Genomic DNA, 16,580 nt, shown 5'->3' on the forward strand with positions numbered 1-16,580 from the left:
CAGGTTTAGGCACCTACGTGAGTGTGTTTCCTGTCTCAGGACTGTTGGACAGAGTCCCAACACCCCAGCCCCTTTCTCAGGCCCTTCTTCTGTTTCTCTCCCTTCCCTGGGGGAAAAAAAAAAAAAAAGAGCCAAGGCTAGAGATTCTGTGTCCTTCCTCCCCTCAGGTCAGACTCCTGCTGCAGCCCCTGGACAGAACCACCTAGAAACTGGCCAGATTGATTTTTCTCCACGTCACAGGGCCTCTGCTGGCCAACAGAGTTAGACTGCAGGAGTTGAGGCTCTAGGCCAAGGGGAGGAGCAGGGTGATGGGAGAAGAAGGGAGGAGGGGATGGAGGTTCTGCCTAGCAATTGCCTGGTAAGTGTCTAGGGTCACTTAGATACTATGACGCAAGGAGGAGAGAAAGATGGCCTGGCCAGACAAGACCTAACCACTTGGAAGGCAGCTGAAGGGGTCTCCAAGTTGGACATATACCCCTAACTCACCTTGAATCTTAAGGAAACTGAAGGAAAAGGGTTCAGCATAAGAAGCTGGATGGGAAGGCAGTAGGACTATGGAGAAAGAGGCTTGGGGAGAAGCCAGGAGAAGACACATAGAATGACAATGAGTTCCTATAAACTCAGAAATACAGGCATCTCTTCAGTCACTTGGTCTGGCACTATTTCTAATTGTTGCAGCATCCTGCAAGCTCAGGAAATAGCCCAACCTCAGGCGCCCAAGGGTTCCAGGATGGCATCCTTAGTGAAGGAGTTTCAAAGTGCTAGTCCATAGAGGGTCACTGGTCAGAGAAAAAAGTTCATGTGTATGCATCCCTCCCCCCAAAAACCACCACACAATGTGGAATGTCGTAAGTTTTTTAATAAAGCTGGATTTGTTGTTTCAAAGGACTGTCTTTTATTCTGAGAGTACTGTATGTCCTTCCATACTTTTCTACTAAGTAATGATGGTAATAGTAGAGAAGGTTTTCTTTCTTTTTTTTTTTAATGTACTTACTTGGCAAAATAAAAAGGTAGCAATACTATGCCTATCTTCAAAAAGGTTTTTTGTTGTTTTAATTGTATTGAACTGTGAAATTCAAAAGTCTGAAAACCATTAGTGAAGGGATTAAGAGCACAGAAGGTATTCAGACAGACATGGTGCTACCAAGTGCCTATTCTATTTGAGGTAGAATTGCCAGATTTGAAAAACAAAAACAGGAAGCCCAGTTAAATTTGAATTTCAGATGAAACACTAATAATTTGTGTGTTAGTATGTCCCATACCGTATGGTACTTATACTGAAAAGACTATTAGTTGTTTATCCGAAATTCACATTTAACTAGGTGCTCTGTATTTTACCTGACAGCCCTAACCTGAGAAGTTTACTTAACTTTCTCATTCCTAACATGACTAAATCTTTACTAAATTTTACTTGTTGTTATTGTTGTTTCGAAGCCCTGGCTGTGCCATAGCATGCCTAGTTGTGTTATTTTTACCTAGTTATTTAATTTCTGGGAGTCCAAATTTATTCATCTGGAAAACAGGAATTATAAAAGCTCTTTCACAGACTCGACGTAAAAACGAAAGAAAATAAGTCGTACGAAGTAACTCCCACGGCGCGTTATTGTCCCTCACCCGCCCAAGCCGGATCGTCCAAGACTACATATCCCACAATCCTAGGCGGATCTTCCCCGCTATTACGTCATTCCCAGGTCTCGTTCTCGCCAATCTCTGTCACTCCAGGGGTGTGGTAGCGGGTTGTTCTCGCGACTTTTGCTTCACCCTTCCCCTGTACTACTCCTGTCGCGAGACTTCCTACTCCTCCGCCTCCTCCGCCGCTCCCTTTGCGGCCGCCTTATCCTGGACCCGGACCCAGCCTCTCCCCTACCCGAACACCGGCCCCGGCTCCACCGAGGCCCCGGTCCCCCAACCCCGCCTCGCCGCCGCCATGGCGGACCCTAAATACGCCGACCTTCCCGGCATTGTGAGTACACGGCCGGCCCTGGCTCCCCAAGACCGCGCCCCCGACCTCCTAAGGACCCCCAACAGACAGCAACCCGTGACCCTTCCCGCCTGAAACCCCTCCTCCGCCCCGAGGGCTCCCGCCGCTAGCTCCCCGACCGGCCGCTGCACCCTCCGGACTCCTTCGACCCGACTGGGCCGGGCCGTGGGACGGCCTACAAGGCCCCTTTCCGGCAGTCGCCGGTTTCTCGGCTCAGAAATCATCTCCAGGCACTTACCACTGTGCTCGAATGCTTCTACCATCCGTGTCAACACCACCCGTGTCTCCCCAAATCTTCCCATGAGCCCCCCACCCCCTCCCGAGACACACATACCAGACCATTTGGTGATGGCCTTCACCCTGGCAAGAGTTAAGAGGTTACCGTGACAGAACCCCTCTTGTGCCAGATGGAGAGCTGTGTCCTCTGGGGAACCTCCTTCCCAAACCCCCGCACAGGCCGGCATGTACCCTCCCTTTGTGCTGCCCTGCCTGCATTTTCGGGGTGGGGGTTGGGATAGGACCTTGGGTACTAAGGTCCTTAGTCACTCTCAGCCCTTGTGCCAGGGTAGTGTGTACAGGGCCTAATGATAGCTCCTCTCCTCCTTCTGACATGAGTGCCGAGGACCCGCCCCCCTTCAGATTCAGGGTAACATCTTTGTCATCACTTAACATTCACCATCAACCATCAGGTGTCCCCACTGTTATCCCCACTCCTCTGAGACATGGGAACTGACAGGCAGTTCACGGGGCAGGTGAAAGAAGGAGCAGAATCCTGGCGTCACAGCCTGCTTTCTCTGTTAACTTGTTCAAATGGAGTGGGGTCAGGGGTGTTGGTGGATGCTGGGTAGTGAGGTTGGGTGGTCACTGCTTCTATCTGCAGGCCAGGAACGAGCCAGATGTTTATGAAACCAGCGACCTGCCTGAGGATGATCAAGCGGAGTTTGATGCGGTAAGACTGTGTGCTGCCTCAGGACTCGTCTGGACTCTGACCTCTCTCCCCCAGGCAGGCCCTTTCCCTTTTCTGGCGAGCCACAGCAATAAGCGGGTATGCCAACCCAGCCTGGGTGGTATGTAGGTCGCAGGGCTTGCAAATGAGCAATGCCAGGAAGGAGAGTCAGGTCAGTGGAATTACAGCTAAGAGGACTGGTACTTGGGCCTTTTAAATAAAATTGAAATATCTTAAAACAGGTTGGGGGCTAGTGACTTAGTTAGGGCCCTGGGTGCTAGTCCATGGTAATGAATCATGAATCCTGAGCACTTACAAACTGCTTGAGGTTAAGACCTAGGCCTTCTACTTCATAAAATATATTGCTCAGTACATGTTTGTTAGTATGCTAACAAGAGCTAGACTTTGAAGTATAGAGGAATACTCTTTTATGTGAATATACAGTATCCATTGGCCAAGGAGCAGGAAAATGAATTCGAGATTTTGGAAAGATAAGGAACCTGGTTAGAGCAAAACAAATTTGAGGAAACACATAAATCTTTCATATCAGCAGAGGAGAGGCCCTGGTAGCACTTTCAGATTCAAGAAGAACTCAAGAGGAAGGAATTAGCTATGGACACATTTTAACCATAAGGGAAACCACTTAGCATTATTTATTGAATGTGTTCATTCTCTGTTGATTTTTGTGCAATGCAGAGGAAGAAATGTCCCTGCCCTCAAAAACCACCTAGACTAATGGGGGAGTTAGGATACATGTAGGAAACATGAAAGAAAAAATTGAGTGAATGAAATCAACATAGTAAAAATTCTATATGTAAGTGCCAAGGGGAGCAAAGATCTGTTAGCATGTCTTATAGGATGTGTTTTAGGTTCTGTAATTTCCAAGGAGAGCTGGGCTAGGGTCACATTGATGGTGTGAGATCTCAATAAAGTTGTGACCAAGAGTCAGTGGGAACAGGCTAAGTATGTGTGTCTGTAAGTCCTGTGGCTATGTCTGTGGGGCTGGTTAGTTCTGGAGAATGCTGGTGGCTGGCTTATAATGTATGGCTTGGCGTACTCACTTATTCCTTATTTGATTTCCCCCATGTGGAAGTGGTTCCTACTTTGTGGGGAACACCTTCCCTGCCCCCTCTCAGAGTGGTGTGTTCCTTGTTGCTTCTGTACTTGCTGGCATGTCAGTTTGTCCCCCAAACTTGAGTATCTGGAGATAATGCGGATGTTGTCATTGCTCAGGACCTAGGTGTGGACCTGTCACTCTAAGAGGTATCTTATTAGGGAGCAGTCTCTGACCTCAAAGGGCAGGAGTATGTATACCGAAGACTCCATTCTACTACCATAGTTCAGAGACTGTTCAACTCTGGCCTAGGCCTCTGCCTATAAAATATCAAGCCTTCATGGTGAGATAATGAGTGTAACTTTGTCCCTTTGTCGCTGGCTGTGATACAGACTGGTAACATCATAGCAGTCCCCTTTCCAAAAGAAAAAATACATTGTAATTTTCCTTTTGAAGTTACGGGCTATCTCTTAATAAAAACATGACCCTCATCCCAGGCATGGAAGAGCTGAATGTGCAGCCCTGATTGGCTGTTTCTCCCTGCTGAGCCTGAGCAGCCTATTTTAGTAGCATCTAGTGGGGTGGCTGATGGGGAGAGCACACCGTAAGTGTTCATTTCCTGCAGCATGTAGCCCAGGATGCCAGTATAGAAGTATATAGGAACTGGATGGTAAATACAAGAGGAGCTAAGTTGCCTCCATCACCTAAGGCTCAGCTAAATGACTCTCCATCACTAGGGAGGAGTAAATGGGGTGGGGAGACCTTCAGCTACTTCAGGAGCCCTGGCGGGAGTGGGAGAGGCCTGAGATGTTTCCTGATGTCAGCTAATGTCTCTGGCCCCTGCATGTCCCTGTGGGCCTTAGGAGGGCAGCTTTCAGGAAGTCAGCTGAGTAATGGTTCTGCCACTGCTCTCAATACTGACGTATATGTGCAACTTGAGGAGCAGTGGGTTGTACTTAGACAATCCAGAAACCTCATTTCTGTGAGGCCTGGATTTTCACTAGCAGCCTGTCCCCTTCTCACTTACCTTCCCAAGATCTAGTACAGGTGACAGTGCATATCACCACTATTGTGGCTGAACCATGAGATTTCAATCACCTTCTTCACTCCTGGCAAGAGCATGTTCTGCCTTAGTTTCCAGATTATTTTCAACTTTAATTTTGTTAGTTTTTGAATTAGGTAATATATGCATGTAGAACAGGAAGTGTCTCTTCCCACTGCTGCCTGCCACTGCTTAGTTCCATTCCCTGGAGACAACCAATATGACCGGCTTCGTATGGAACCTTGCAGGGCGGTCTCCAGATTTTTATTTAAAGAAATAGTCAAGGGGTATTGACCCTCACTGTCTTTTCACTTCCTTTCTCATTGCTCCACTGTGGAAGAAATTGGGCTGCTGAAGGAAATAATATCCTATAATAGTCCCTAAAGATTGTAATTGCTAGTTTAACTTAAACATAAAAGTTTGCGATTCCCATAGTGGGGAGGATGGGGGAGGAAAGTAGTAGAAGGTTTTATTTTTGGTAAACATGATCCTGATTTTCCTGCTATCCCTTCAAAACAATTTTAGCAGGAACTAAAGTATTCTAAAGTGAATGGGCCAGAAAACCACACAGTCTAGCTCTTTCCTCCTCTATCTAGGAGGATCCCCTCTGCATTTCAGACACTCCTGGGTTGATTGGGGTGATGGGCTTTTTGGAAACTTTTCTTAAAATGTCTTGTCAGGAAAGCTAATTCCCAATTGGAATTTCTTGCCCCCTGGGCCCACAGCCTACCTTTGGGTCTTTGAGGCATTCTGTTCATGGCTTTTGAAATGCCGGAACAAGGGGAGTAAATTTAGAAAACTCACTAGAAATAGGATTTAGTTCCTCCCTTTATGCTGTAACTGTCCCTGATGTATGTGAAAGGGAAAAAGTGACCTAGCCTTAGTTTGGTGGGTCTGTGGCAGAGGCTTCAGTTCTCCAAAGGGTAGATAATGCTGAAAACTCCACCAGCCTGAGATGTGAAATAGTAGGTTCTTTTCCTTACAGTTTGGGATATCACAGAGTATGCTTGATTGTGTTCATTGACTATTGGCGCACTTGAACTTATCTGAGTTTTTCCTAATGCTTCCCCCATCCTCCCTCCTCACCACCTTGCCTGGACACTAGTTTGCACAAGTAAGACCATTCGATGCTTCTTCTCTGCATGTTTTTTTCATTTGCCATCTCGCATGCAATGCTCTGTCACTGTGCTATTGTTGCAGCTAATCGTTTTAAATTCTAATGCATCTCTAGCCGGGTGACTAAGGGGCCTGCTGGCCTCATGGCTAAAGATCCTTAATCAAGGTTTAGAAGCACAACTATGATTCATGGATCATTGTCTCTTCCCCTTGTGAGGTGTGCAGAATACAACTGTCCAGTGGAGGATGGGATAGAAACATGGAGACTAAGAATGCTTCTGGACATGAGGCATTTAAGAGCTGGAGTTGGAAGGGGGTTGCCTTTCTCCTCCGCAGACTGAAATGGAGTTAAGAGAAAGGGAGTGACTTTTAACCATTCTGGGCAAGGGTGGAGAACAAGGGGGACAGCAACAGTCCTCACTTCCTGGCTGTATGTGGATTGTACCTGGTAAAAACCTCATTTTAATATTCCCCTATGCTAAGCCTTTAGAGAAAGGTAGATGGGATAGGAAGGGGGTGTTATATGCATTTTTAGGGTACTAGCTTGGGTTCTTTATGCTTTCGTGAGTCTTTCTGTTTTCTGTACCCCTCCTTCAGAAATGGTTGGATGGTCAGCACTATGTTGGTCCATCCTGGACAGTTTTATTCTACAGCACTATCCATCTTCCTTGTCATCATGGTTCCAAAGTGCCCCTGGCTGCGGTGTTGGCACAGAGCCTGACAGGCTCAGAGAGCAGCAGTGACCTCTTCCCGTGTCTGATCTGGAACCTCAGGTCTTGCCCTCTGAGGCATAGCCACTTAGCCAAACAACCCTGGGGCATCTGGGAGGTTATTAGTGAGAGGGACTGGGAGTCCTGTACCAGGTAAACTGGTACCTGGGATCAGGGCACTTAGAATTTTCTAATCAAGTTGGCTGGTGTAATAGGTTCCCATGGTGACTATTACTACTCCAGGTTACAGAAATTATCCCTAAAATCTCATTTCCCAACCCACGCATAGGTCAGACCTGGAGGTGGTATATACTATTTACAAACAAATATACCACTTTTTCTTTTTTTGATTTTCTTTCCTCCCCCATTCTGCTTGTGCCTCATGATTTGAACTTGAACTTATGGCCCATTGTCCTCTCTTTTTCCTTGAGTTTTTCTCAAGCTGGTTTTAGCTTGGTGAGGCAAGTAAGAGAAAGGTATAGTGTGTGTGCCTCCCCTTGTGTGTTTGCATGTGTGCACCTGTGAGTGCTTACGCCCACTCTGCAGAGACATCCCAGCCTAGACCACAGGACCTGGATCCACCTCTACCCTGAGCTGAAAGAGGAGTCTCGGCTGGGCTGGACTCTGGCATGAGACAGGGGAATGGCGAGGTTGAAGTTCAGATGTATCTAGCTGAAATCTCTGGGACAGGATGCAGTTGTTTTTGTCCCATCATGTGTTTTCATATACATATAACCATCCTCGACTTCCCACACTTCTGTCTACCCATCAGTAGAGTTCCTGGAAAGGCAGTGCATACAGCTGGATTTCCTCTCCTGGCAGTTCTTTACCGGTCTTGCCTGGAAGTGGAGCCTTGTCTACGTGGCCTGGACTAAAATACAGCCTCTTTGAGATACTCTCACCTTTCCCCCTTGTGTACCCTCCAACCCCTGTGAACCTTGTGAACAGAGGGTTGAAGAAATAGGTTCTGCACATGTCTGGTAGCTGTGAATCTTGGTGTCTTTTGGACTTTTTGTGCTAGCACATCATGGCAGAATTGCTCTGGATCCCTTAGAGCTGTAGGGTGAGTTCCCAACCACTCAAGATGGATGTAAACACACCAGACTACACGAGGGACCGGGATTTGCCCTGCCTCTCCTCTGGCAACAGAGAATGAGGATGGGGCTTCAATTAGGTACTTCGTGTTTCCTTAAACTCACCATCTGTACCTGACGTATTTTGTTCTGCTTATAACATAAAGTCATATCAGACCGCCCACATGAGCATCCTCATGGTTCTGCCATCCAGATGCCCAGTTCTTCAAAACCAGAGAAGCTGAGCGAGGAGAAGACTTGAGCCATGACTCCCCCTTGAGAATCATGGACCTTCAATCAGCTACAGGTTCTCAGAATATCTTTACAGCCTCTGCTTCACATTCTGCCATTTCTACAGCTTCCCCTCCATCTCAGCCTTCTCTCCCCCCACTTTCCTCTTCCATGCCACCAGCTTGCAACATCTAACTACTCGTTCTCAGATGATCCTGAATTACTGCTGTTAATGGCAAAGCTTCATGACATCCTCACCACCAGAGAGGAAAGGTCCCAAGCTCTTCTTTCTCTTGGGGTATGTGGTGACCCCAGCTGAAATTTCTTGGCCCCAAAATTTTGCTAGGCTCCCCTGGGCCCTGTGGTGCAGTATGTTTGAAGACTATCATGTAGTGCATGTGACAATTTGCTAATAACAATTTTGTCTTTTTTTTCCCTCCCTCACCCCCATTTCCCCACTCCCTTTCCTTTTAACTCTTTTGATTTTCTCACCTCTGGGGAAACCACAAGGAGCTGGTAAGAAGCCTGACCTTTCATGTGCTTTTTAACGGGGTGTGCTATGATGGGCAGTTGTCTTTTGTCCCTCCATTCAGCCCCAGCCCCAGCTGACCTTTTCCCATCTCACGAATCACTGTAATGACACTACCTCCAGCCCATGCGCCCAGATCTCCGAGTCACTGGCGGAGTAGGTGCCACCGGAGGGCTAAAGTATGCTGTCGACCTGAGTCTCCGGGGCCACACCCTCGGAGAGGCTCCAAGAGGATGCCAGCGTCGGGCAGCCCTTCTGACTCAGGACGTGCTCCTGCAGCAGGAATAGTGAGATGAAAGCACTGACCATCCCTGCTACCCTCCCAGAACCTCTGAGACTCATGCTCTGTTTGTTGACCCTTTCTTATTCCACACCTTCCCTATTTAGGAAAGTAAATAAGAAAGTAGGTTCTCATCTGCATAGTGCCTAGCTTATAATAAGGGCTTAACAAAATGGTAGCTGTGATTAATTTCTTTCCTTGGTCTGTAGACTATGCCTCCCAAAGAAGTGTTTTTTTCTACCTCATTGGCCTTGATCAGGGCACTCACAGGAGGAGAGGCATATTCTTGAGGGGGAACTTGAGAGAGGGTGATGTTCTTTCCTGAACATGAGTCCTTCTCAGACAAACACTTTTTAGAGGCCAGAGACCACACAATTGTTTGGCCAGTGTGTGCTCTGGCCATAACATTTCAGAGAAAATGAAGGAGAGAATAATTTGGGACTCAGTTGTTTCTTCCCCTAGGCACTTGCATATGGGACATTGAACCCTTTTATTTTCCCTTAATCTTTAGCTCTTGCCCCTCTGCCTAGCACTTCCCTGAAGAAGAGGTAAAGGTCGAAGTTGATATTTTCTCCTTACCCCCCTCCTCCCTTATTTATAAAGCTGCCACTCACACTGGTTCCTTCTGTAACAGCAGAGCAGAGATGAAGGACGGAGCTTGTGTCTGCTGCTCTTTCTCCATGTCTCTCCATCATAACCGCTCCCCCACCAATCAACCCCTACTACACACACGCAGACAGAGACTCTCAGTCGTGGATACATATTAGAATGACCTGGGTAGCTTTTAAACTGGCCTACTACCCTGGCCCTACCCCAGAACAATTAAATCAGAATCTACAGAGGTGAACCCAGGCCTCTCCCCCGCCCCCCCTTTTCTAAGTGATTCTGTTGTGCAGCCAGGGTTGAGAATCATTGCTCTGGCTAAAGGAAGGAAGACTCTCTTTGCCTTCCTCCTGTGGAAGGTGGAGATGTCCACCCCAACAGAAGAGGATTCCTGGCCTCCTTCCACTTCCTTCAGTAATGTAATGAGACCTGTCGGACTGCTGACAATTGAAGGAGAGACATGCAGTCTGGAGGGCGTGGTCTTGGTGTAGTTATTAGAATCTACAGCTAATAGATATCTAGTAAGGAGGGAACCTTTCTGCCTCAATTTCTAGGGTGAAATCTCTTTCACTTTCTTTACCATGTCCCCTCTTTATGGAAGAGCTTCAGTGCTTGAGAAACAGCAGAGGGGTCAGGGAGAAGAGGCAGGTACTGCAGCTTCTCCGAAAAGATCCTGGGCTATCTCCATTTCAGGACTTACACGTGGCCTTTGCCCATGGGTACTCTTGGCAAACAGATACAGCTTATGCTTGTTGCTTCTAAGATGTCCCCTAAAAAATAATACAGCAAGGAACTTCCCTGGCACTCCAGTGGTTAAGACTCCACGCTTGCAATGCAGGGGACGTGGGTTTGATCCCTGTTTGGGGAACTAAGATCCCATGTGCCGCGCGGCACAGTCAAAAAATTAAAAAGCATTTGCCTCTTCTCTGTATCCCCTGAATTCCCTGACTTCACGGCAGCCTGGAAACAAGGCTTCTGGTCAGGCCTTCTGCCAACCTTCCCTTTGTATCTAAGAGCTGGTATCTTCCCTTCAGCAGCTATGAAAGTCCTGATATTCACTCTCAGAGTTAGTAGCTTGATTGTCTCCTCTTTCCCTCCAGCAAGGATGGGAAGTTAGCTTGAAAATAGACTTCCTCAGCAGCAAGGAAATTTACTTTTAGGAGGGGGAGGTTAAAAGAAGTCAAGTTGATTTCTTGCCCTGAATGCATGGTGTGTGCCAGATAACTGGGAGGGCCCAGTTGGATTGGGGAAGGGGAGGGGATAGGGAGGCTTATGTACAGAATGGGCGGGGAGGTTATGCTGCCTCTGTTCCCAGTTGAATCAGGGTGTTAATATTTATACAACTGAGACTCCAAATTTACCAGGAAGCTTTCATTTCCTAGGTTGAACCTGGGTCTGTAGCTTGGAATGGAGCCGCCCTTCTTTCCTCTTGGGAAAGTATGGCCCAGTCTCCCAATGGTTTGGGGATTTTGTGGGGTCGGGGAAGTTTGAGGGTGGGAATGAGTCTGCCCCTGGTCTGAACTACCTGTTCCTGCAGGAGGAGCTGACGAGTACAAGTGTGGAGCACATCATTGTCAATCCCAATGCTGCCTATGACAAGTTCAAAGACAAGAGAGTGGGAACAAAGGGACTTGGTGAGACCCGGTTGGAAATTGGATGGGGAAGCCTGACCTCAGGCCTTACTGACTTTTGCTTTGGTCTGTCTTATGGAAGCCCTCACAGTCATCTGAGACCATGACTGCCGTGGGTCTTGATCAGGCCCTCAATTCCATCTTCTTTTCTTGGCAGATTTCTCAGATCGAATTGGAAAAACCAAAAGAACGGGATATGAATCTGGAGAATATGAGATGGTTTGTTGTGTGTGTGTTGATGGGAATGGTGCAGCAGTCCTATCCAGCGGGCATTTAAGAGAGAGATCAAGGGACATAGTTGGGATTCCAAGTTTCTCTCTGGTTGGGGGCCCTGAGGAACCCAGCAGGATGCAGTTGAGGATGCTTTGTCCCCCTGCTGTTTGCTCTGGAGAGTCTCCAGGCCTCCAGCTATCTCCAGTTCTCCTGTAGTAGGATGATGTGGATTCTGAGTTGGGTATGATATACACTTACAAACTAGGCCTGGGGTTTGGACAAATTCTTGAGGTTCCCTCTACTGGGAGGTGTAACATCACCATCTGTGCTTGCTCTCTAGCTTGGAGAGGGTCTGGGAGTGAAGGAGACACCCCAGCAAAAGTACCAGAGACTGCTGCATGAGGTCCAAGAGCTGACGACTGAAGTTGAGAAAATCAAGGTAACTATAAACTCTCTTCTCCCCTCTCTGCTATGACTTACATAGCAGAGGAAGACCTCCCAGCAGGAGGAGAAAGCTTCCCTAAGCTCCTGGATAAGGGGGCTGAGGTTTTCAGAGTTTAGAAATGCACATGAATTTATATTCAGTGCTATAGGTGGGTAAGGACCATCCCAGTGACTTTCAGCTGCAGCTATTTTTTTTTTTTTATAAATTTATTTTTATTTATTTATTTTTGGCCGCGTTGGGTCTTTGTTGCTGCACACAGGCTTCCTCTAGTTGCAGCAAGCGGGAGCTACTCTTCGTTGCAGTGCGCAGGCTTCTCATTGCAGTGGCTTCTCTTTGTTTCAGAGCACGGGCTCTAGGCACCCGGGCTTCAGTAGTTGTGGCACACGGGCTCAGTAGTTGTGGCTCGCGGTCTCTAGAGCACGGGCTCAGTAGTTGTGACGCATGGGCTTAGTTGCTCCGCGACATGTGGGATCTTCCTGGACCAGGGCTCGAACCTGGATCCCCTGCATTGGCAGGCGGATTCTTAACCACTGCACCACCAGGGAAGTCCTCAGCCACAGCTATTTTTAAGGGTCTTGATCTTTTTTTTTTCCTTGACTCACTCTTGCCACCCCTCACTGTCTGTTTGTTTTCATACCAGACAACAGTGAAGGAGTCAGCCACTGAGGAGAAGCTGACCCCCGTGGTGCTGGCTAAACAGCTGGCAGCCCTGAAGCAGCAGCTGGTTGCTTCCCATCTGGAGAAGCTGCTGGGACCAGATGCCGCAATCAACCTTACTGACCCTGATGGAGCTCTGGCTAAGTAGGTGCCAGACTTCGTTGGGAAATCATTGGTGACTGGGGTGTAGAGGGACTCAGCCAGGTACTGACAGGGATACGAAGGGGAGAAGTGGCCTAGCTGTTCCTTAATGCTGTGAGGCAGAAATGAGAGTGACTGGGCTGACCCACATCCTTCAAGTCATGATATTATTTCTGGTTTCCTGACCCAGGCGCCTACTGCTGCAGCTGGAAGCAACAAAGAACAGCAAAGGGACTGGTTCAGGGGGAAAGACCACCAGTGGGACACCCCCAGATAGCAGCCTTGTCACTTACGAACTACATTCTCGGCCTGAGCAGGACAAGTTCTCTCAAGCTGCCAAAGTATGTATGTATGTATGTGTGTATGTATGTATGTATGTAATGTTGGTTGAGGGGCCAGGGGAGATGTGGCTCTAGAGACTTTCCTGCCTGCCTCCAAGGGATCACATCTGGGGAGAGGGTGCTGGGAATGCTTGATTCCTCTTGATGTCTCATTCTCCGTGTTTGCCTCACCATCTGCTTTCAGTGAAGACTTTAAGATTGTGACTAGGGATGTGTTCCAGGGAAAGAAGTCCCTTGGCAGAGCGGTGGGGAGAGGGTAGGGGAGTGGTAAGCAGACAAGCAAAGAGCAGGATCTTACCTCCCACTGCAGCAGCAGGGAGGTGGATGGCAAATCTCCCCTCCTTCCTCCCCCTAGGTGGCAGAACTCGAGAAGCGCCTGGCAGAGCTGGAAGCAGCTGTACGCTGTGATCAGGATGCTCAGGTCAGGTGCTCTCCTATACTTAGTCCAACCCACATATCCTGCACCCTGAGCCCTGAGGTCCACAGCATTCCACAGAATCCTGGGAGGAGTCAGGAAAGGGCTCCAGTTACAGGATCAGCCAGGGGTTGCCCGCTAGAACCAGAAAGGATGGGAGAAGGTGGTAACCACATGGAGAGATAAGAACCACTGACTTCTTTCCTCCTTTTCCCCATCAGAATCCCCTTTCTGCAGGTCTGCAGGGAGCCTGCCTTATGGTGAGTGTAAAAGGAACTGGAGTGTTTGGATTACAGAGGGGATATCGGGATTGGGTTTGCTTGGAACATTGGTTTTGGATCTGTAGCTATTTATTACCTCCAGTGGAATATGGGGTGGCCTTTTCTAGTCTGATTCTTCCCCTTCATGAAGCTTGTCCTAATCCCCGCCCCCAGGAGACTGTAGAGCTGTTGCAAGCAAAGGTGAGCGCCCTGGACCTTGCAGTTCTGGACCAAGTGGAGGCTCGTCTACAGGTATTAAGTGGGGGGCAAATTGGATTACAGGTAGCTTGGGACTCTGGAAGCCCTAGATGCCCTATCAACCTTAAAATCTGTGCTTTCAGAGTGTCCTGGGAAAAGTGAATGAGATTGCCAAGCATAAAGCTTCTGTAGAGGATGCAGATGCACAAAGCAAGGTCAGGAAGTTACCTTTCCTCCATCTTCATACCCTTTCCTGCTCCCTTATATACTCTTCTGGTGGTTAAGAGCAAAGCATGAGAGCACTGAATCCTCAGGTCCCTGTCTTCATAAGCTCTTAATAGCTGAGAAAAGGCAGTGCTTCCCTCTTGCCCCACCAAGTTGACCTTTCCCACCCTAGTGAAGTGGTCAGTGTGTACTTCGCTGAAGGTTGGCCACTGTCTTGTCCCTCCAGGTGCACCAGCTGTATGAAACCATACAGCGCTGGAGCCCCCTCGCCTCCACCCTTCCTGAGCTGGTGCAGAGACTTGTCACCATCAGGCAGCTGCATGAACAAGGTGGGAGGCCAGCTGCCAGGGGTGCTAAGATGAATTAGAAAGTGGGCAGCTTTTGTTCCCTTCCCTCTGGTCTTGGATTCTAACGCCACACATACCGTTCTGACCTTCTTTCGTAGCCGTGCAGTTTGGTCAGCTTCTGACACACTTGGATACCACACAGCAGATGATCGCTTGTTCCCTCAAGGACAGCGCCACCCTCTTGACCCAGGTGTGTGCCCCTTTATTGGTCGGCTACCTCCCTTCCCCAGCACACACAGGCTGGGTTCTCCAGCTTCATCTCCATAGGGTTCTTTCTGCCTTAGCCCATTTGGTGGCATGGTGGTATGGCAGGGGCTTGGTTTGAGTCTCCGTACTGTTTCTGAATGGTTGTGGGACATTTGACAACTTATTTAATCTATGAACCTCCATCTTACCATCTGGAAAATTATACCTGTCTCAGAGTTGTATGGATTAGGTGAAATAATGAGTGAATTGTTAAGAGTTCAGTAAACCTCAGTTTTTCCTGTAAAACCTACCCCTTCACTCTGTAGTCACAGCTTAGTTTTACCCTCCCTGGGTCCTCAACCAGACGCTCCTGAGCACAGCATGTCGGATGGAACATGGGCTTTGAAGTCAGGAGCTGGGCTCCCACCTGCTTCTGCCACTTCCTTCCTGATGCTGGGCAGTGAGCCTCGCCTCTTCCTTCATTCTCTTAGCAGTGCCCAGCACATGGCGAGTCCTCGGCTTCTGTTGGGGGCACTGTTCTCAGAGCTGGGAGAAGCACTAAAGTTGTCTTGTATCACAGGACCATCAGGATAAATTAAAGTGCTTGGTATACGTTCTTCCTCCAGAGCAGTTTTCTAAAACTGGACCTGTGAAACCCTCATGTCAACAAAGTCTAACTTGTTTCTCATTACATAAAACAGATAAAAGAGCTGTTCTGGTTAAAGTCAGGACGGGAATTCTTAAGAAGCCTGCATGCTTGGCAGACCCTGTGCTAGGTCCACGGTATTCCCGGGTAGCCTGGAAACTGGTGCAATAACCTTCCCGCTCTGGGGCCCATCAGCTTGTTTCCATTTCTTTTTTCTTTTTTTTAATTTGGCCACGCCGCACGGCTTGTGGGATCTTAGCTCCCCAACCAGGGATCAAACCGGGGCCCCGGCAGTGAAAGTGCTGAGTCCTAATCACTGGACCACCAGGGAATTCCCCTCCATTTCTTTTTTGTCTTCTGTAAGAGAATTTCTTCAGGTCCTCATTCAGGTAAGCACCCGAACCTGACAAAGAGTAAAACAGCTCTGTCACTTTCTAGGTGCAGACAACGATGCGTGAAAACCTATCCACAGTTGAGCGGAACTTTGCCAACATTGATGAACGGATGAAGAAACTGGGAAAGTGAGCACCTTTGGGAGATGGAGAACAGGGGTAATCCCTACCCCTTTGAACTCCGTTAACACCTTACACAGGGTTTCCCCTTAATCATAACTCTCACATCCCATCTGACACTGGGGGCAAGGGGTTCTTCTTGCATGTGGGGCTTACACCCCTCCTCTGAAGAGTAGTGGAACCTGGGGGATATTAGATGGTGGTCTCCCCTCAGGCCACGGGGATGAGGATGTGGGTCCAGCCACATGCCAGCTCCTGTCCAATACTGCTTTGCCTGGTGTGGGGAAGGATTGGATCCTGTCCTCCAGCACAGCTTCTGTGACTGATTGTAATACTGTACAACTGTTTCTGACCATTAAATGCTGTTGTACTCTGTGTGGCCTCTGCTGTTTCCTGGGGAAGAGGCAGCACTAGGGAGATAGACATTCACATTGTAATAGACAGCCTAAGCCGCTCTCTACTATAAGAGAAGGATTTAAATTGTAACCTGTTCTTACAAAAGAACTAAGGAAAAAATGAGGACAGAGTCAGAGCCAGAGTTTCAAAATATTCTCATCTGTTAAATTAAGAGTGTCTCCCATAGAAAAGCAGTGGAGGCCCCAAAGGGCAAGTACAAAACAGAATTAAAACTCCCAAAGGTCTTGTCTTTACAAAAGAAAAGGCAGGAGGCAGCCCCTGGACAGCTGGTCATGCTGGCCGCTCCGGTTGGACCACGTTGCATAATCCTCAGTCGCATCATCACAACGTCTCTGAGCGTTTTGATGGGGGGAGAAGGGGCAGTGTAGTGTGTATGGGAGG

General features: G+C 48.3%; 2 protein-coding genes across 3 annotated transcripts in view; one reads left to right on the plus strand and one right to left on the minus strand.

Annotated features, from left to right (window-relative positions):
• The window catches only part of KIF5A (kinesin family member 5A), a 32,335-nt gene extending 29,498 nt beyond the window's left edge, over positions 1-2,837 (minus strand). Inside the window, exon 1 of the mRNA XM_082421205.1 lies at positions 2,316-2,837. The gene's annotated coding sequence lies outside the window, so the exon portion shown is untranslated. The remainder of the gene's footprint in view (positions 1-2,315) is intronic.
• On the plus strand, positions 1,753-16,157 carry DCTN2 (dynactin subunit 2). 2 transcript variants are annotated; one of them, XM_082421236.1, is made up of 14 exons: positions 1,753-1,963; positions 2,862-2,930; positions 11,103-11,199; positions 11,354-11,415; positions 11,750-11,848; positions 12,495-12,655; positions 12,843-12,993; positions 13,349-13,414; positions 13,630-13,668; positions 13,843-13,920; positions 14,010-14,081; positions 14,318-14,420; positions 14,537-14,628; positions 15,709-16,157. In XM_082421236.1, exons 1-14 carry the CDS (start codon positions 1,928-1,930, stop codon positions 15,793-15,795), a joined length of 1,212 nt encoding a protein of 403 aa, XP_082277362.1. In that variant the 5' UTR covers positions 1,753-1,927; the 3' UTR covers positions 15,796-16,157. The 2 variants fall into 2 exon arrangements, with proteins under 2 accessions (XP_082277362.1, XP_082277361.1); XM_082421235.1 differs by lacking the exons at positions 1,753-1,963; positions 2,862-2,930 and adding an exon at positions 8,755-8,969.
• The last annotated feature ends 423 nt before the right edge of the window (positions 16,158-16,580 follow it).

Source organism: Balaenoptera physalus (genome assembly GCF_965194825.1).
Source record: "Balaenoptera physalus genome assembly, chromosome: 13".
Classification (NCBI taxonomy): Eukaryota; Metazoa; Chordata; class Mammalia; order Artiodactyla; family Balaenopteridae; genus Balaenoptera; species Balaenoptera physalus.